This window comes from Notamacropus eugenii, chromosome 2, assembly GCF_028372415.1.
Source record: "Notamacropus eugenii isolate mMacEug1 chromosome 2, mMacEug1.pri_v2, whole genome shotgun sequence".
Classification (NCBI taxonomy): Eukaryota; Metazoa; Chordata; class Mammalia; order Diprotodontia; family Macropodidae; genus Notamacropus; species Notamacropus eugenii.
This window is the reverse complement of record NC_092873.1, coordinates 353,749,774-353,770,232: the sequence shown is the minus strand read 5'-3', so window position 1 is coordinate 353,770,232 and position 20,459 is coordinate 353,749,774. Positions and strand designations below refer to the sequence as shown.

Genomic DNA, 20,459 nt, shown 5'->3' with positions numbered 1-20,459 from the left:
ATCTGAAAACTGTTCATATCTTTTTACCATACAGCTATTGGGGAATGACTTGTACTCTTATAAATTTGACTTGATTATATATTTGAGAAATGAGGCCTTTATCAGAGATAGTTGGTGTAAAATTTCCCCCTAGTTTTCTGCTTTCCTTCTAATTTTTGTTGCATTGGTTTTGTTTCTACAAAACATTTTAAATTTAATATAATCAAAATTATCCATTTTTATATTTTGTAATGCTCTCTCTTCTTTGGTTCTAAATTCTTCCCTTATCCATAGAGCTGACAGAGGAACTATTTCTTGCTCCCCTAATTTGCTTATGATATCACCCATTATGTCTAAACCATGTCCCCAGTTTGATCTTATCTTGATAAATGATGTGAAATGTTGGTCTGTACCTTGTTTCTGCCCAACTGTTTTCTGGTTTTCCAAGCAGTTTTTGTCCAGTAGTGAGTTGTTGGATCTTTGGGTTTATCAAACTAAATTACTATGGGCATTTACTACAGTGTATTGTGTACCTAATCTAGTCCACTCTATTTCTTAGCCAGTACCAGATTGTTTTGATGATTATTGTAGTACAGTTAGATCTGGTATGGCTATTCCACCTTCATATTTTTTTTTTCACCTATTCCCTTGATATTTTTGACTTTTTATTTTTCCAAATGAATTTTATTATGATTTCTTTTAGCTCAATAAAATAATTTTTTGGTAGTTTGATTGTTATGGCTAAGTAGGTTAATTTAGGTAGAATTGTCATTTTCATTATATTAGCTCAGCCTACCCATGAACAATTAATATTTTTCCAGTTGTTTAGATCTGACTTCATCTGTGAAAAGAGAGTTTTATAACTATGTTCACATAGTTCCTGGGTTTGTTTTGCCAAGTAAACTCTCAAATATTTTATGTCTACAGTTATTTTAAATGAAATTTTTCTTTTCATCTCTTTGCTTTTGGGCTATGTTGATAATACATAAAAATGGTGATGATTTATGTGGATTTATTTTATATTCTACAATTTTGCCAAAGTTGCTGATTATTTCAACTAGTTTTTTAATTGGTTTTCTAGGATTCTCTAAGTGATCATATCAGCTCTAAAGAGTGATTGTTTTGTTTTGTTTCCTCGTTGCCTATTGTAATTCAATTTCTTTTTCTTCTCTTACTGCTGTAGCTAGCATTTCTAGAACAGAATAGAATGATGGTGATGATAGTGGGCATCCTTGCTTCACAAAACGCTGATCTTTTAGGGAAGGCTTTGAACTTATCCCCATTACAGATAATGCTTGCTGATGATGGTTTTAGATAGATACTACTTAACCATTTTAAGGAAAGCTGCATTCCTATTCTTGTCATTATTGAACAGAAAAACAATAGTGTAGATAGATCTCCAGTCATAAAAGTATGATTAAAATTAGGTTCAGCATAAGAGCAGGAAAGAGGGCTAAATAATATTTTTAGGATGGTACTTAACAGGAGATTAAAGGGGAGCAGAGATTTTTCTGGTTGTTATTCAGTTAATCAGAGCCTTGTATCTTCCGGTTAATTGAGATTTTACTTTAAATCTTAGTGGTGCTTTCACTGGTAATTTTTTAAATTTAGAAAAGTGTTTATAGTGATATTCTCTCCTTTGTTTTTAATCACCATTGCAAGTTAATCTAGAGTACATTCAAATTATAGTCAAATATAAGGCAAATGCTTTGTACAAATGGCATATAAAGCTAATCCTGTGTTTATCTTGTAATTGTTATTCTTGTATAATTTTTTAAACTAACTTTTCTAGTTTATCAACCTTAGTTTCTCCTATTCTGTCAGACACTTTAAAATTAAAATAGCAGTTACAGAGCACCTCAGGTATCTGTCTTTAACAATAAAACTATAATGATTTTTCAGGAGTCCCTGTAAAGTTTTTTGTTTTTTGTTTTTTTTACTTTTTTTATGTTTCTGTTTCCAGCTTTTTTTCTCTCTCTTTTATTTATTTAACTTTTAACATTCATTTTAACAAAATTTTGGGTTCCAAATTTTCTCCCCTTTTGTCCCCTCCCCCCACCCCAAAACACCGAGCATTCTAATTGCCCCTATCACCAATCTGCTCTCTCTTCTATCATCCCTCTCTGCCCTTGTCTCCATCTTCTCTTTTGTCCTGTAGGGCCAGACAACTTTCTATACCCCTTTACCTGTATTTCTTATTTCGTAGTGGCAAGAACAGTACTCGACAGTTGTTCCTAAAACTTTGAGTTCCACCTTCTCTTCATCCCTCCCTCCCCACCCCTTCCCTTTGGAAGGCAAGCAATTCAATATAGCCAAATCTGTGTAGTTTTGCAAATGACTTCCATAATAGTCGTGTTGTATAAGACTAACTATATTTCCTTCCATCCTATCCTGCCCCCCATTACTTCTATTCTCTCTTTTGATCCTGTCTCTCCCCATGAGTGTCGACCTCAGATTGCTCCGTCCTCCCCATGACCTCCCTTCCATCATCCCCCCCACCCTGCTTATCCCCTTATCCCCCACTTTCCTGTATTGTAAGATAGGTTTTCATACCAAAATGAATGTGCATTTTATTCCTTCCTTTAGTGGAATGTGATGAGAGTAAACTTCATGTTTTTCTCTCACCTCCCCTCTTTATCCCTCCACTAGTAAGTCTTTTGCTTGCCTCTTTTATGAGAGATAATTTGCCCCATTCCATTTCTCCCTTTCTCCTCCCAATATATTTCTCTCTCACTACTTGATTTCATTATTTTAAGATATGATCCCATCCTCTTCAATTCACTCTGTGCATTCTGTCTCTATGTGTGTGTGCGTGTGCGTGTGCATGTGTGTGTGTGTAATCCCACCCAGTACCCAGATACTGAATAGTTTCAAGAGTTACTAATATTGTCTTTCCATGTAAGGATGTAAACAGTTCAACTTTTATAAGTCCCTTATGACTTCTCTTTGCTGTTTACCTTTTCATGGTTCTCTTCATTCTTGTGTTTGAAAGTCAAATTTTCTTTTCAGCTCTGGTCTTTTCATCAAGAATGCTTGAAAGTCCTCTATTTCATTGAAAGACCAATTTTTCCCCTGAAGTAGTATACTCAGTTTTGCTGGGTAGGTGATTCTTGGTTTTAGTCCTAGTTCCTTTGACTTCTGGAATATCCTATTCCATGCCCTTCGATCCTTAATGTAGAAGCTGCTAGATCTTGTGTTATCCTGATTGTATTTCCACAGTACTTGAATTGTTTCTTTCTAGCTGCTTGCAATATTTTCTCCTTAACCTGGGAACTCTGGAATTTGGTCACAATGTTCCTAGGAATTTCTCTTTTTGGTTCTCTTTCAGGCGGTGTTCTGTGGATTCCTTGAATATTTATTTTGCCCTCTGGTTCTAGAATCTCAGGGCAGTTTTCCTTGATGATTTCATGAAAGGTGATGTCTAGGCTCTTTTTTTGATCATGGCTTTCAGGTAGGCCCATAATTTTTAAATTGTCTCTCCTGGATCTATTTTCAAGGTCAGTTGTTTTTCATATTCATCTTATGTTCATATTATCTTCCATTTTTTCATTCTTTTGGTTTTGTTTTGTGATTTCTTGGTTCCTCATAAAGTCATTAGCCTCCATCTGTTCCATTCTAATTTTGAAAGAACTATTTTGTTCAGTGAGCTTTTGGACCTCCTTTTCCATTTGGCTAATTCTGCTTTTGAAAGCATTCTTCTCCTCATTGGCTTTTTGGACCTCTTTTGCCAATTGAGTTAGCCTATTTTTCAAGGTGTTATTTTCTTCAGCATTTTTTTGGGTCTCCTTTAGCAGGGTGCTGACCTGCTGTTCATGCTTTACCTGCATCTCTCTCATTTCTCTTCCCAGCTTTTCCTCCACCTCTCTAACTTGATTTTCAAAGTTCTTTTTGAGCTCTTCCATGGTCTGAGCCCATTGAGTGGGCTGGGATACAGAAGCCTTGACTTCTGTGTCTTTCCCTGATGGTAAGCATTGTTCTTCCTCATCAGAAAGGAAGGGAGGAAATACCTGTTCACCAAGAAAGTAACCTTCTATAGTCTTATTTCTTTTCCCTTTTCTGGGCATTTTCCCAGCCAGTGACTTGACTTCTGAATATTCTCTTCACACCTGCTTTGCCTCCTGATCCTCCCAGCCAGTGCTTAGAGTCTGAGATTCAAATGCTGCTTCCCAGCCTCAGGGCTTTCAGTGGGGGTGGGGCTGCTATTCAGTGTGAGATTAAGTTCAGATGCTCAGGTAGGGGCAGGGCCGCCTCACAAGCTCAGTTCCCTCAGGGGGTTTATGCAGAGACCTTCAACAATGGATCCAGGCTCCTGCCTGCTTGGGGAGCCCTGGTCTGCTCCCGCTTCTGCTGCTGCCTCCCGAGGGGGCCTGAGTTATGGGGGCACCCCGCTCCCCTCTCGACCCGCCAAAGAGACCCTCTCGCCGACCCTTGTCACCTGTGGGTGGAGGGACCCGCGCAGCTGCTGGTGATTCCGTCCCTGAAGCCTGCTCAGATCTGCTCCTCTCGGTGCCGCATGGCCACAGCAGGGCTGGGCTCGACTCTGCGTCTGCAGCGCGACGGACCTTTTGCGAGAGGTTTGCAGGGCTCTCTGGAACAGAAATCTCATCCACTCCTCTGTTCTGTGGCTTCTGCTGCTCCAGAATTCTCCGGGGGTTCTTTTTTACAGATATTCTATGGGTTGTGGGTTCGGAGCTATGTGTATGTGCGTCTTTCTATTCTGCCATCTTGGCTCCGCCCCCCTGTTTCCGCCCCCCTGTTTCCGCCCCCCTGTTTCCAGCTTTTAAAGCAAAGTTATGATTATTAGGTTCCATTAACTAGAAAGTAACTATTAGAACATGTGTATTAAATGTTTCATAGTTATCTACATGTTACATTTTGTAGGATATAAATGTATAGAGGATACTTCATTTATTAAGATTACTGTTCTGTTGGATCTTTTCCATTTACTGAAATATTGAAGCTTGTTTCTTAAGTTTTGAGTGAACATTAGCATCCTTCACTGGGGTGTATCTGATCTTTGTGTGTAGTTTCCCCAAGAGCTATGTCACGTATTGGCCAGAAAGGAACATTTATAAACAATGTGTGGGGGTTTTTTCTCCCCTAAGTGCTGCGCATGATACCTACCTTGGAAACAGGGGACTTAGGTTGGAGCTAATCTCTAGCTTTTTGTTGGTCAAGGTTCATTGTCGTTTAAATCTAGAAACTTGATAAATAATGTAGAGTACAAATGTTGGATTTCTGTTATGTCCAGGAATCTGCGTTTTGAGTAATTAGAATAAGAGGAGATTTTGGCCGTCTTAACACTGAACTCTAGGAGGCTCCAAAAGAAAGTTACATTAAAAACATTTCTTAAAGATTCCTACCTTGGTTTGATTCCTGTAAGATAAAGAATGAGTTCTATTAGTGTTAGTTTTACTAAAAAGAAATCATGATGGACACTTATCTAGGGTTGTGTACAGTGATGAATTTACAGTCTGAGAATGTGTAAAGTCAAAGGTGGTTGTATACGTGACCTCATAAAATCTCTCATGGTTCTAAATTTATGATCTTCTGATCTGAATTCAGATCCTGGCTTTACCACTTATTATTATCCTGTGTGAGCTTGGGAAAGTCACTTTAATTCCCTGAATCTGTTTACTTGTTTTTGCAAAATGAAGGTATTGCTCTTAGTGCTTCCCCTTCTGTTATTTATTCTTACTTGTCCTGTACATAGCTTGTTTCTATATAGTTGTTGTATTTCTGTTGCGTTTGACTGTTGAGTTCCTTGAGAGCAGATGCTATCTTTTGCCTTTCTTCATATCCCCAGAGCTTACTTAGCATACTGCTTGCCACATAGTAGGCACTTAGTAAATATTTTTTGACTATAATTCTCTGATTCGTTTTGAAATCCCACCTCAATTTTGGAATATGCTGACTCAATCAATTTTCTGAGGTTTCCTAGAAAGTATACCTCATCACAGCCCATTATACTTCAAGTAACCTCCCAATGAAAAATTACTGTTTCGAAAAACTTTGTGGAACTTTAGCTTTTTGGATCTCCACAAAGAGAGCTCTCTGTAAAGTATTGTATTTTTAGAGCTTGAATAGGATTGGTCTTTATAGCAGGGGAGCATAACTTTCTTTGTTGCTTCTTTGATCTGCTGAAATTGTGATGATTTTTAATGTCTTCAGTATGTGTGAGAGAAATTACAACACAGAAAGAATTATCATAGGATGGACATATTTCTCAAACATGTTAGAGAAACTGGAGGGATACCTTATCTTTTTGCTGCTTCTTTCAAATTTATGAATATATATATATTACACATATACACATACACATATATATATAATACTTCTAGTAGTTAAAAAGACTTATTTGCTAAATTGTTTAAGATGGTACAGGATTTAATTTTAATGGAAATTTTTGTTTGATATAGGCTATTGTCTGAACTTATTTCATGAGTTTAAATTGTTATTCTTTTTGTTTCAGAAATACATGCCACAGGATTTAACTATCAGAATGAAGATGAGAAAGTTACTCTGTCGTTTCCTAGTACACTTCAAACAGGTAAGCAATGTAATAGTATTCTGAAAAATTCTGAGATACACAGCTTATTTTTTATTCAGAATATCTTGATTTTTCATTGTTTTATTTTGATTAACATCTTGAAAATGTTTAGTTATCCAATAATATATATCCCACATGTTTTTTATCATATATGTATACATGTATAAGCATTTAGTTTGAAATTATATTATGCCTTGTTCATTTTTAGTAGATTAAATATTATGGCACATCTTTTGGGAGATTCAGGTTCATTGAAAGTAGTGCAACTCCTGGGTCAACAGTTTTTTCTTTTTTTTAAATGAAAGAGATGAACTGAGCGAGAAAAGTAGTCACTTTACCCTGTTTTAAGTGGGTCATCTTATATAATTCATTGTAGTATTCAAAGAACGTGTATAAATCAATCATGTTCTTCCTCTGAATTAAATTTATAATTTTCAGAGATGTTTTATCTTAATTTCTAGTTGATCTTCACTCAGTTTTTCACTTTATGCCTGCCAGGAAGTTAATGGTCTATAAGGTGGTTAAGTAAAGGAGGTCTGCTGTTTAAAACAGCCTTATAGGGAATGCTTTTCATGAGACAGGAATCCTTTTGTAATGGAAATAATCATTCCAGAATTCATCTGCTCTGTCAGTTCAGATATCAGATTTTCTTAAAGCAGGTTCTACCTATATTTTAGAAGGCAAGGTATTGACTATAACAACTAAAGTAATAATATTCCAACAGTGAAGGAATTTATTTTAAATATGTACCTGATTGAAACCTTGCCAAAGCAATATAGGTCCAGAAAAATCTTGAGTGACTGCAAATTTCATCCCTAAACATTTGTGATTATAGGCAGGTTTGCTCTTCTTGAAGACTTCCTATATAGGTTTACATCTCTATGTACATACACATAAAGTATATGCATGTGTACATATGTGTATGTATACATTCATGATATGTCTGTATGTGTATATGTATATTTTGTAATCATCATCATGAATTGTTGCCTAGGCATTTATCACAAGTGATGAACTCCGGAACAGGGTGATCAGTATTTGTTGAGATTTTACTTTTCCCAAATTTTATAATTTGAAAAACACAATGTGGGCTATCTCTTGTTTCCATTATGTTTACATGGTCTTCTTTGTGTTTTGGCAGTCTTGCCAGTCATTCTGAAATGCTTTTACCCACTTGTGTGGTTTTTGCTGAAAGTTGAACTGGGAATGGAAGTTTGGGGAGAACCAAAGTCTTGGAGTTCAAGGACAGAATCTGTACTGTGTGGATGATTGGTGGTGATGTGTCTTTTCTTTTCTCCCCAGAGGTTGGAAGGGGCTGCAGGGAATATATTAATGGATTATGTGCCTCTCAAGTGCCACTTGTCCTGTGCTAGTGGGATTCTATTTATATGGCTGGTATTCATGCTTGAATAAATTTTTAGTTGTAATGAAGAACTAATTTTTTTTCTGATGAAAACTAGCAGCATATAGCTAAAATTATTTTAACTGTCTATTCTACAAAGTTTTTAGTAACATGTTACTGAGTAGTATGCTTTCCATCTATAATAATAAAAGCTAAGGCTGGTATAATATATAGTTTTATTCATTTTTTTGTTGAAAAAGCTCTGGTAACTGTGATTTTGGTCAAATGAAGATACAGCTACTCCCCAAAGAAGCGAAACAGAGCCTTATTCTTTCCTCTTTTTATCTGATTATTAAGATATGTATTGTTTACCTTATTAGAATTATAGTCTGTTATTATGGATTCCACACTTGAAAAGGAGCTCAGATAATTCAGTGATCTAGTTCATCCATTTTACTCTCAATCAGTAATCATTTAAGTGCCTGATTTGTGCTCAGCATTAGGGAAAAAAGAAAGGTAAAACGCAGTTTTTTTCAAGGAGTTCATAGCATAATGGAAGAGGAAATACAAAAAGAGCTACGTACACACAAGGTGTAGACCAGATAATTTGGAAATGATCAACAGATGGAAGGCACTAGCATTAAGGGGAATTAGGAAAAGCTTGGAGATGGTGGTATTTTAGTTGGGACTTGAAAAAGAGACAGAGATGATGAGGGTGAGAGTTCCACATGTGGACAACTGGAGAAAGCAAAAAGAGTCAGGAAATGGAGTGTGCAATAATAGATTGCAGAGAATGTGGTGGGATGAATAAAGTATTAAGACTAGAAAGATAGAGACTGTAAGGCAATATTGCAGTTCTTACTTCCTATCATAATTTTTATTATCATCTGTTGCAGGAATTCTAGCATTGTGTCACCATGGTTCTATATTTTATCTTCAAAAAAGAAGGGATAGGACTAGAATCTGACAATCAGGGGAGAATGATACTAGAACACAACATTTGGCATTTCTATGCTGTCGGTTTAAATCTGACATCAGTTACTTGTAAACCAGCCATCAAGAACTATAAGGTGAATTACTACAAAATGACTTAGTGGTTTGTGTTTTATTCATTAACGGACGGTGTTTCCTTATTCCCCACTAGCTTTCTAGCCTTGTGCTAAGAGTCCAAAGAGAAATACTTGGGAACAATGTGTTGATGGTTTAGGTTGCTGCTCTAAACTATATTGTGAATGGTTTCCAGCTCCATTTTTGTACTCCTTTAAAGAGCGCCTAATTCATTTTGAGAGAAACAGAGTATCTGCTTTTAGTTGATTTAAAGCTCCTTGGTGTAATCTTTATTTTCAAATTCTATTCTGTGAGACTGCCTATGTCATTTAATGCTCAAGGAGAGAGGTTCTCCTTACTTTGAATTTCAGCAGTTCTTACAGGTAGTTTTTCTTCCCTAAAAACAGCATGAAATTTTCAACAGATCATAGATGGGCATTAGTAATCTTTCTTCTTTACTTTATTAAACTAGTAATCATTGTGAAAACTAGTTAATGTGCAGTTGAACAAAAATAATTTTTGAAACTGGCACCATCAGGAATGCCGGCTGGTTGCCTATAACCATTGTTAAATACTTAGCAACCTCAACATTGGTGGTTTGTGTCCTGTGGAGTAGCATTTTTCATGGTGAAGTACTAGTCCTCTCTCTTTATAAAAAACAACAACCATTTTTTCATTGATTTGGTTTTTTTTTAAATTCCTTAAGAGGCAGCATAGTTTAAAGAACCTAGTTCCCTTTTGTCTCAATTTTCTTTTAAATTCATGTACTAGATAGGCATTTATTGTCCTAGGTCTCTAAGCATTTCTTCTTTAAGAGACATGAGAAAGAATGTAGAGATAGAGAACATTTTTTATCTTGGAGTTTCTTCTCTTTTCCTTTTAACGAAGTGGCGTGTGAGGTATGTTTATAAGGCTATGCGATAAATACATGCAAGAACACATATCCAAGTAGATGACCTTCCCTGTAAATTAGTGCCCAGTGATGCTATTAATATTTTAAGTTATTTTTTAGAACTTTTCTTTCAAAATTGCTTTCAAAACCAACTTTGAAGCCTCACTCTAAAAAATCAATTATTGTTTTATAGTTGCCTTGTTTTTGGCCAGAGTATTTTGCCCAGTTCAACCAGACACATTATTTGTTCCCGGAGTCCTTGGCACTGTCGAATTAAAGAAGTTGCATATCATCAAGCTTGTCACTCAACCGAAGCAAGGCTCACGGACTTTTAGTTGAAACCTTTTGTGTTCTCTTCCTGTTAAAATGCGAACTCCTTGAAAGCAAGGACTGTCTTTTTAAAAATTTGTATTCCTATAGAATTGTGTACACAGTAAGCACTTAATAAAAACATGCTTCTTCATTTGTTCATTCGTGATTGACTGATGATATTCCAACTTTAGGTTCTGAAAGGGGCATTCCAAAACATTCTGAGTAATGGCAACCTAAGTAAGACTAAGTGTGTGGCTTCCAAAGTGACTGCTTGAACAGTGGTGGTACTTTTCTAGATACATATAAGTTCTAATTGTTTCTTTATAGTCATACTCCTAATTAAATTTATGAATTTTCCAAGCACTATGCTTAGATTGTTAGCAATTAGTAATAGAGTTACCATTTTTCTTTGTGTAACCTGGTATGTGAAACATAGGTGACAGTTTTATTTTATATCTTGAACCCTAGAAGCACTTGTAATCTGATCACTCTGGAAGTCAGATTCAGATGGAATGATTGTGCTGAGCTCGAACAGAATGAAATTGTCTGTCTTATCATACATTTTTGTAGGCATTATATTACTTATAGATTAAGTGTGTATAGTTACTTGTTATCTGAAAGTTAGGTAATCTTTATGGTTCATTTTATTGACCTCTTTCAGGCCAATCCTTGACTTTTTATAAAGGATTACAGTGGTGTCAAGATGAAAAACCATTGTCCTATTTTGAATAAACCTAGATAAAGAAAGACTATTTATGGAGTTTTCTTAGGGATTTATTTGTTATGCACATTTTGACATTTTCTTAATTTTTATTATGAACATCGACACAAACATTCTGATATACAAAGAATATAAAAAAGAGCAGTTACAATTTTCTCCTGCAATATAGTTGTCGCACCCACACCCACACCGCAGCCTTTTTTTAAAGATGGGTGCAGAGTAGATCCAGGGCCTATTTCTGACGTAGGTTGACACTGGGGTTCTGGGCAGTTTTCTTTCCTTTCAGTTCCTTAGTGGTTCTCAAAGACTATAAGTTGAAAAGAACGTCTCAGCTCGCATTGCTGCAGGGGTTTCCAGGATTAATGAAATTATAAATTTGGTCGTTTTCCTTTACATTATTGTACATGTAATTTATCATCCTGGTTCTGCGTATTTGACTTGGCATCAGTTCATATGCAAAAAGATTGATTTCTTGATACTCATCCTTTCCAAAGGTGCAATAATATTCCTTTATATATCACATTTTGCCCAGCCATTCCTATTTTAGTAGTTTTAGGCTGAAAGTTAATCAAGTGACATGGTTATATGACCTTAACTCATGTTTTTTAAATAAGATATATACTAACTGTGATTTTGGTCACATGAAAATATTACTCCCCCAAAAGGTGAAATAGATTTTTAAACAAGTAAAAGTTCTTAAGGTTTGCTTTAGAATTAGTCCTGGCACTTAATTTTAGCTATCTCATTGTTTCTAAGGTAAACATTAACTTCATAACAATGATTTTCATTTGTCCTCTGTTGCAGGTACAGGAACCTTAAAGATAGATTTTGTTGGAGAACTAAATGATAAAATGAAAGGTTTCTATAGAAGTAAATACACCACTCCTTCTGGAGAGGTGCGTTATGCTGCTGTCACACAGTTTGAGGTATGTACTGTTTTCCCTACTACTTTAGTTTTTGAAATATTAGTATTTGAAGTAAAGTTTATTCCATTATATTGAGTAACTAGTCAGAGCCAGATGATGTTAACCTTAACTATATTTGTGGTTTCAAGAATCTTTGTCTCATCTTCAGTAAAATAACTATAATGGTGATTGAATTTATGCTTCATGTCCCAAAAGTCTCAGCCCAGTTTTAATTCTGGGCTGAGACTTTGGGGACATCCTGTATAGCTTCATTTACAAGAAACAAAACCAGACAGATAGGGAACTGGGTATCTGGTATTTTGATTGATAATAGAAAAGATACTCTTCATAATCAGAAGAATTCTTTTAGTGTTTGAAAAGTGACAATTTCCTACTAAAACCGAACCATCTAAAGAATGAAGATTATTTCCTGTGCAATGGGAAGTGTTCCTTAGAGCTTTGAGATTTTGACTTTATCTGAAATAGACTTGCTTTGTTTTCTTTCAAGAAGGATTCAGTTGTTGGATTTGAGTTTGGGGTTTTTTGTTTGTTTTTTTTTCTTTTTTTGGTATTTTTGCTTTTTTCCTTAATTTTGTTTTTTGTCAAAAGGGGATATAATTTGTGTGAACTAGTAGAGAAGTACATTTCTTTTCATTCATCAGGAGATATGTATCCCATAGCATTGCTGTTCCTACTTTTCCTATTAAAGAATGAAGCACATCACGATGTCTATAATTCAATTCTAAGAGCCAGATAAGTTGAGGAAAACTAGTCCAATGGAAACTTAAAAACAATGACTGCCCTGCATTTCAAAAGGTCTTTCTATTTTGCTCCATAACTATTTTACGTTATTTTTTTAAATAAGGGAGTTAACTTTTCTTCTAGTCCTAGCCTTATATACTTAGTTATGTGTTGATTATTACATACTTTCTCCTATCGAGGTGAATATTATTGGTAAATATGTTTGTATTAAGCTTAAGTAAGTGGTGTAATATTTTGTGATGAAAGTAGAATTATATATAATTTAAACTATTACTACTGCTATTTTTATTGTCAAGGACTTAAGTAGATGATAGCCAGTGAAAAAATAGAATGTTTGTGATTTCTTCATGAAGCTTCCTATTTTTCTAATTTAGAAATTATTTTTCTTTTCTTAAGGCTACTGATGCCCGTAGGGCTTTTCCTTGCTGGGATGAACCTGCTATCAAAGCAACATTTGACATCTCATTGGTTGTCCCTAAGGACAGAGTAGCTTTATCGAACATGGTATGTATGTGTAAATAAGTAGTTTGGAACTTGTATCAAGCTGTCAGAAGTTTGGTTTACTGATTTAAATTTTCTTAAATGCTTTTATTTGAATCTACTATCTATGTTCTTTTGAAAGAAATGTCCCCTTGTAGTACAATTAATTGTAAGTAGCTAAGCAAGAATCCAGTTAAAGCTGTACTTAAAATTTTTTATTACATGATGGAAGAAAGTGTTTTGGCTTTTTCTCAATAAGCTTCAAGATTTATATTTGTGTTACAGAGGGAAGCTGGTAGTTAATCATATGTTAGAATCATTTCTGTGTAACCAGGGCTAATCTTACTCATAAATAGCAGTCCATGTGTATGATGACATTTGAAGAACTGCCATGACCAGTGACATTACAAGTAGGCAGAGCTGGAAGCCATCATGATACTGATTCCAGTAACACTGGAAAGACTTTAGAGACTCAGAAGCCTCCAAACAGACCTCTCCCACGCTGAATGGCTAATATGAAATTCCACAATTTTGTTCCTTTATTCTTTGTCAGTTAATTAGAAAGCAGATGTCTTTGGGAAAGGTATAATACCTAAAACCAAAACAGTCATACCTTTAGGTCAATAAGTTTTTCCTGTTCTTTCCTAAGACCTGATTTTGTTGACATAAACAGGAAGACAGGTACCTGAATTGAAGGAGTAGTGGAACTTATCAGGCATAAAATTTGTTGGGCAAACTTGGGTCAATTTCTCAAACTGTCTGATATTGGATACTTGGTTAAGAAAGACTTACATCTTTCTAAAAATATTTGTGACATAGTAGAATATTCTCCCATTAACAAATCATTTCTTTATATTCACCTGCTCCAAGTATCTTTTACAATATCAATCTTCCTCAGAGAAGTGATGTTTTGATCCCTAACATCCTACTATGAATGAGTTAGAAAGCTTTCAGTGATTAGGGTTGGAGTACTAGATTGGGGGAGTCAGGACTGTGTATAGAACTGGGCCTATTATGGATGGGAATTGATAGGGAGCTAAATGGGAAAGAAAGGCCTGAAGAAAAACTTTGTGAATTTTGCATTTTTATTTTTGTAGACTGGCTTTGCTTGTCAGTGACGAATGTATTTTCCTTTCTTTTTCTGCTATTTGATAGAATGTAATTGACCGAAAACCATACCCTGATGATGAAAATTTGGTTGAAGTGAAATTTGCCCGCACACCTGTCATGTCAACATACTTGGTGGCATTTGTTGTGGGAGAATATGACTTCGTTGAAACGAGATCAAAAGATGGAGTGTGTGTTCGTGTTTATACACCCGTTGGCAAAGCAGAACAAGGAAAATTTGCATTAGAGGTAAATATATTTGGTGGGGATCCATGTTGGAGAGTTTGTATTTCTAATGGATTATTTTATAATTAATATTATCTAGTAAAAATTTGTTTTGTCTTTATGGTTTTGTTGCTGTTGGGATAACAGAAAATCTGAACTTGGTGTTGAATTATTGTTTTGCAATATGTAAATTAAAAGGATCCCAAGTTATGATAAAAAGAGATACTGACTTTTATCCAGGGACAGAAGGATAATAATATAGTTATAATTTTAATACTGTCGTTTATTATTGACTGGAATTTGAATGTCTGTACTTTTTGTAAATCCTGAGATTTGGATATTCTTTTGGAGATGGTGTTTTCTGTATTTAGGAACTTGATATTTCCAGGGTAGTTTCAGATTTCCCCTTGAGATTTATCGGCCATTTGCAATCAAAAGCTTTATCAGGCCTGTCCTTGTTTTCATTTTTTTATAGGTTGCTGCTAAAACGCTACCTTTTTATAAGGACTACTTCAATGTTCCTTATCCTCTACCCAAAATTGATCTCATTGCTATTGCAGACTTTGCAGCTGGTAAAGTAAATTTCATTTTATTGCTGAATTGTATTGATCTTTGAATTATATTATAAGAAAGTGGAATGTATTATAAATATCTGTAATTTTTTGTCTTTATTTTATAAAGGTGCCATGGAGAACTGGGGCCTTGTTACTTATAGGTAGGTTAACAGCACATTGTCCTGCCTTACTTTTGCTTTCCTAGTTTTTATGCATAAGGACTGTTGACATTGGACTTCATCCTCTGTGAACATTAAACATTTAAAAAGTAGTATAACAGGATTAAATTTTTTTTTCTTTTAAAAAAATGCCTCTGGAGTGCATTTCAGAAAATCATATGAGCACTTCAGGCTTGCTATGCAAAGTTGAAGGATTTCAACATGAGCGCTAGTGGAATTTTTCAGATGATTTTTCTTTTCATACATTTAATTTTAATTGATGTATGATCTCCCCATAATAGTTCTGTAGTTAATTACTCTAGCATTGAAAACTGGCCTCCATTGTGTATTTTCTAATTTAGGTTTGTACATCTCTGTTACTAGAAATATTAGGTTTTTAAAGCATTGTCTGTAAACAAATTCCCAGTTTCCATTTTCAGTTGTCTGCTCAGATGAACTACATTTCAAACAGTCAGCTCAGTGTTTCGTTTTTTGTTTATGTGGAATGCATTTTTTTCTCTTCTCCATTTTTTAGAGAAACACAAGATTCTTCCTTATCTTCTAGATGAAATTCCATGATTTTAGACAGTCTCATAGTTTACCTTCCAAGTGAGAAGATTCTGCCTTTCTGGTTAAGTCTTTGATCTTTTATAAGTACTCAGGTTCTATTAAGATCTAATCTAATTTTATTTTTTTTCCTGTCCTTATATTGCATACAATGGAATAATGTTTTCCTTGTAGGTCTCTGGAATTGAATTTGATATTTTTATGCGCTGTTTTGCAGGAAATTCTTTTTTCAGTGTATTTTCCTGTCATTACTTAGGTTTTTCTTGCTGTATTAATCAACTTTTTTTTTTCTTTTTAAACACAGGGAGACTGCATTGCTTATTGATCCAAAAAACTCCTGTTCTTCATCCCGCCAGTGGGTTGCTCTGGTTGTGGGACATGAACTCGCCCATCAATGGTTTGGAAATCTTGTTACTATGGTATCTAATATTTTTAAGTGTTTTCAATATATTTACCTTCATCCTGCTACTGCTGCACATCCTCTTGACTACACGGCATTTTGGGGGTAGGCTGGAGTATTGTGCACAAAGAAATAATTGGGTGATGGAGAGGAATTATTTTAAAAGATCTGCCTTGAAAAGTGAGTTTCAGAATCCTTCTTTTGGTTGGGTGTTTTTGAATATTATTTGTTCAGCAGAAAAGGTGTTTAACTTGTTTTCACATTTGTTTATAAGTTTTTCATTGACTAAATGAAACAGCTATACATAAGTATTAAATTACTATAATAAGATAGAGTTTTGATCAGGTACCAAGCTAAACAGCTATTTTGATACTGGGTGGAGTTTCTGGGGGGGAGGTCACTTGTTAAAGCATTTGAAATAATTTTTATGAGTCTCTTTTTTTTTTAATTACTCTTTCTGGATATGATCTGTATGTAGTGTCTCTCCACCCTCTCTCCCTCCTTTTAAATGGGAATCAAAGCAAAGAGAAAATGGTGTAGCTGAAAGGTGTTTATAAATTCCCACACTGTAATACTGAAAACCTTGTTTACTAGATTTCTGCAGTGAATAGTCCCTGTCCTTCAGACTTAGTCTGCCACTCTTCTCTCACCCCTTAAACAAATACTATTTATGGAAGCCAACTGTGTTAGAGGTTGGGAAGTAGATTGCCATGCCAAAAGCACAGTATTTAATAAACGAACTAGAAGTAACACTTCAGTGAAAGGATTTGGAGATTCTGGAACCAGCCAAATTCCCTAACTGGGGTATTCAGGCTGCCAAAGAGCAGAATGTGACTTGGATGGAGCTTGGGTCCATATGTCACAACAAGGAAAAGAATGAAGAATTTATCAAACCAACATGGCATATTTGAGGTTTCTAAAAGAAAGCCCACCTTTTTATTTAATGAAAATAAATCCCTTTGATAATCCTAAAATGTTATTTGGGTTGAGGGAAGTTCTCTTAGAAAAATAATTTAATATAAAAGTGGTGTTCTCATACTTGAAAGTTGAGAGTTGTGCAGAAGTGTCTCTCATAGTAAAATTGGGTTAGTTGTTTCTTTCCAGACAAAGAATGTTTTTGCACAGCTATCAGAAGAGGGCGTGAGTTGCAGCTTATTTCTCTCCACCGGGAGAGTGCCTTACATTTTAGGATAACTTCAGTTCTCCTAATCATGAAATGCTAATTCTTTGATACCATTAAAGTTAAATTAACTGAAATGAACATATAAATTGGAGAAAAATTTTGTACTAACTTACAGTCTTAGTTAGACTAAATAACATGAAGTATTTATGATTAGTGACCACCATCCAGCTTATAAAGTGGATATTTTAAAAAATCTGGAATTTTGAAAGTAAAGTTAGAAGGTTTTTTATAGTCACATTAATCCGTTGGAATTCATTCTCCATTTGTCTTAGCAAATATAACAAAAATTGTATCAAGATCTTTTCTCTAAAAATAAATTGAAAATTGATTTTATTCATAATATAGTTTCATATGAAATTCTAAAGAGCTCTCAAACTACTGTTAGCCCCCCACTGATTGCTCATGTCCTTCAATGTAGTTCATATAACCTTTTTTAGGTACCTACATTGTGATTGACAATAGCTATTTTCTGCCAGCATGGGAAGCTTCTTTTACATCGCCTTGTTTTCTCTCAGTACTTTTCTGTTTTCTTTGAAAAGAATTTCCCCAGTCGTAATCAACTACACAAACATGTTCTCATTTTTTCTCTCTTTGATATCTTACCCATTAGCCCCCTTCTTTTTCCTACACATTGTGGTGTAGTGAAAGCTACCTGTAAGTGGCTAGTGTCATTTGAGAGAGATCCTCACTAAACTAATAAGGTTTATTCCATATGGTTCTGCTTGGCTTGCTTTTTTATGAAACTTAGCTTTCTCCAAAGAAACGGTTTACTTACTAGATGTTTTGAATTGCTTTCATAATTCATTAAATTGCTAGTGTTTGGGGCATAGGCCAAGTGAATCGTTGTACAAATTATTTGAATAGATGTCTTAAAATGCTCCTCAATTTTTTTTTTTTTTTAAGGAGTGGTGGACTCATCTTTGGCTAAATGAAGGTTTTGCTTCTTGGATTGAGTATCTGTGCGTAGACCATTGCTTCCCAGAATATGATATCTGGACTCAGTTTGTTTCTGCTGATTATACCCGAGCCCAGGAGCTTGATGCTTTAGATAATAGTCATCCTATTGAAGTAAGTAAAGTAAGCTGTTCTTTCCCACTGTTAGCCTTAAAAATAGAGCTATCTCACTTTTCAGCAAAAAAAAGTAACTTATTACAGAGAATTTTTTCAAAGAATCCCAAAAGAGGAAAGGATTGCATAGTTAATTTTACTTTTATCTGCTGTATTGTAATGTTTTCAATCTTTCAAAATCTAGTAAGGCTAACTTCTAATTTAGGTTATTTTTAAAGTAGGCTGGGAATTTGTTTGGTATATATAAATTTGTACTAGAATATTATCTAATCTGTGGGGCACTCAGTAAATACTTGTTGACAAGTATAGTTGTAAATTGCACATTTTAGACTGGCCTTCACTGTACAGTTATTAACTGTAAATTTTTTTGGGAAAAATTTGTTGCTCCTTATATTTTAAGAATTTACGTGAAAAGCAAATTAATGGAATGTGGAAGAAATTACATATTAGCTCTCTGGACAGGGGAAGAGATCACTACTAAGTAAGAGATTGAAGGAGATAGAATGGATAAAATTTAAAAGTTTCTGAGCAAACAAAACATGAAGCTGAAATTAGAAGAAAAGTAAGAAATTGTGTGGGAGGAGCAATCTTTGTAGCAAGTATTTCTGAAAATTTTTATTTCTAAGATATATTGAGAACTGAGTCAAATTTTCACAAATAATAACCATTCCTTGATTGATAAATGATCAAGGGATGTGAATTGGCAGTTTTTGGAGGAAGAAATCCAAGCTATCAACAGCAAAAATGCTCTAAATCACAAATATTTAGAGGCATACAAATTAAAGCAACTCTGAGATACTTACTTCACACTCATCACATTATCTAAGCTGACAAAAATGGTAAATAAATGCTGGAAGGAGACATGGGAAAACAGGTACATGAATGCACTGTTGGTGGAACTGTAAGCTAGTTCAACCATTCTGGAAAGCAATTTGGGACTATGTCCAAAAAGCTGTTAAATCCTACATGCCTTTTGATCTGTCAGTACTGCTCTTAAATCTATATACCCCAAAGAGATCTAAAAAAGGGCCCACATGTACAAATATATTTAAATTTGTTCTTTCTGTGTTAGCAAGGAATTGGAAACTGAAAGAAATGCCTCTATCGGTTGAGGAATGGAAGAACAAGTTATAATACATGAATGTGATGGAATAATATTGTGCTCAAATAAATGAAGAAGGGAATGGTTTCTGAAAAACGTAGGAAAACTTAGAGGAACTGATTAAAAGTGAAGTGAGCAGAACTAGGATAACAATTTATACAGTAACAACAATATTATAAAGATAATGAAATTTGAAAGATTTAGTAACTCTGATCAACACAATGACTTACTACAACTCCAAAGAACTCCTTTCAAACATACTGTCTGTTTTCAGAAACAAAACTCATAAACTCAGTTCAGATTAAAGCATCTTTCTTTTTCCTTCTTTTTTGGACATGTGTAACGAGAATTTGTTTTGTGTGACTACACATATCTGTGAAGTTTTTTGTTTATCTCACCTCAGTGATTGGGGTGATGGGGAGGGAGAAGAAGGGAGAGAATTTGGAACTTAAAATAAATTGAATTTTCAAAAAAAACTTACATGAAAAGATTAGCTCAGTGTAGCTATTTCCATTGCATTTGTATGACTTTTGATTGTCATGTAACCTTTTTTTTTTTGTCCCAGTTAACTTATTTGAAAAAAAAATTTACTAAGAATGAAAGTCTTGAACATCAAAAATGAGAGTCATTGACATCATTGATCATGGTAATACATAGCTATAGATCATTATTCTTAGTATGAGAAACTAAATGAAACATCTGTTGGTTTAGGGTTCCCTCATTACACTTCATCCACTCCCAGCTTTTTTTTTATTCCTTCTTTAATTCCAGACAGTCATATTAGGTTGATTTTATTTTGTGAGAGAATAACAAACAGGAGGAGATAAAAGTTAACCATTCTGCTTTATTAGTATGTTACTTAAAATTTGTGGTAGGTCAGTAACATATAATGAGTGGACAGAAATCTCTTGTGGAATATAAAGGTTTTTAGGAAAGTAATTTAATTTTTTTAGTCTTTCTACTTTATTAACCTTGAATCATACCATATTTACCAGGTCAGTGTGGGCCATCCTTCTGAAGTTGATGAGATATTTGATGCTATATCATACAGCAAAGGGGCATCTGTCATCCGAATGTTGCATGACTACATTGGGGATAAGGTAAA

At 34.7% G+C, this 20,459-nt stretch overlaps 1 protein-coding gene across 4 annotated transcripts in view; it reads left to right on the top strand.

The window, feature by feature from the left end:
- NPEPPS (aminopeptidase puromycin sensitive) overlaps positions 1-20,459 on the top strand; it is a 119,622-nt gene that overhangs the window by 68,560 nt on the left and 30,603 nt on the right. For all 4 annotated transcript variants that reach the window (XM_072646216.1, XM_072646215.1, XM_072646214.1 and 1 more), the window contains 9 exons: positions 6,452-6,529; positions 11,648-11,769; positions 12,907-13,014; positions 14,146-14,346; positions 14,798-14,894; positions 15,004-15,037; positions 15,906-16,020; positions 18,088-18,252; positions 20,350-20,454. In XM_072646216.1, the coding sequence (XP_072502317.1) occupies positions 6,452-6,529; positions 11,648-11,769; positions 12,907-13,014; positions 14,146-14,346; positions 14,798-14,894; positions 15,004-15,037; positions 15,906-16,020; positions 18,088-18,252; positions 20,350-20,454 (1,025 nt within the window). The remainder of the gene's footprint in view (positions 1-6,451; positions 6,530-11,647; positions 11,770-12,906; positions 13,015-14,145; positions 14,347-14,797; positions 14,895-15,003; positions 15,038-15,905; positions 16,021-18,087; positions 18,253-20,349; positions 20,455-20,459) is intronic.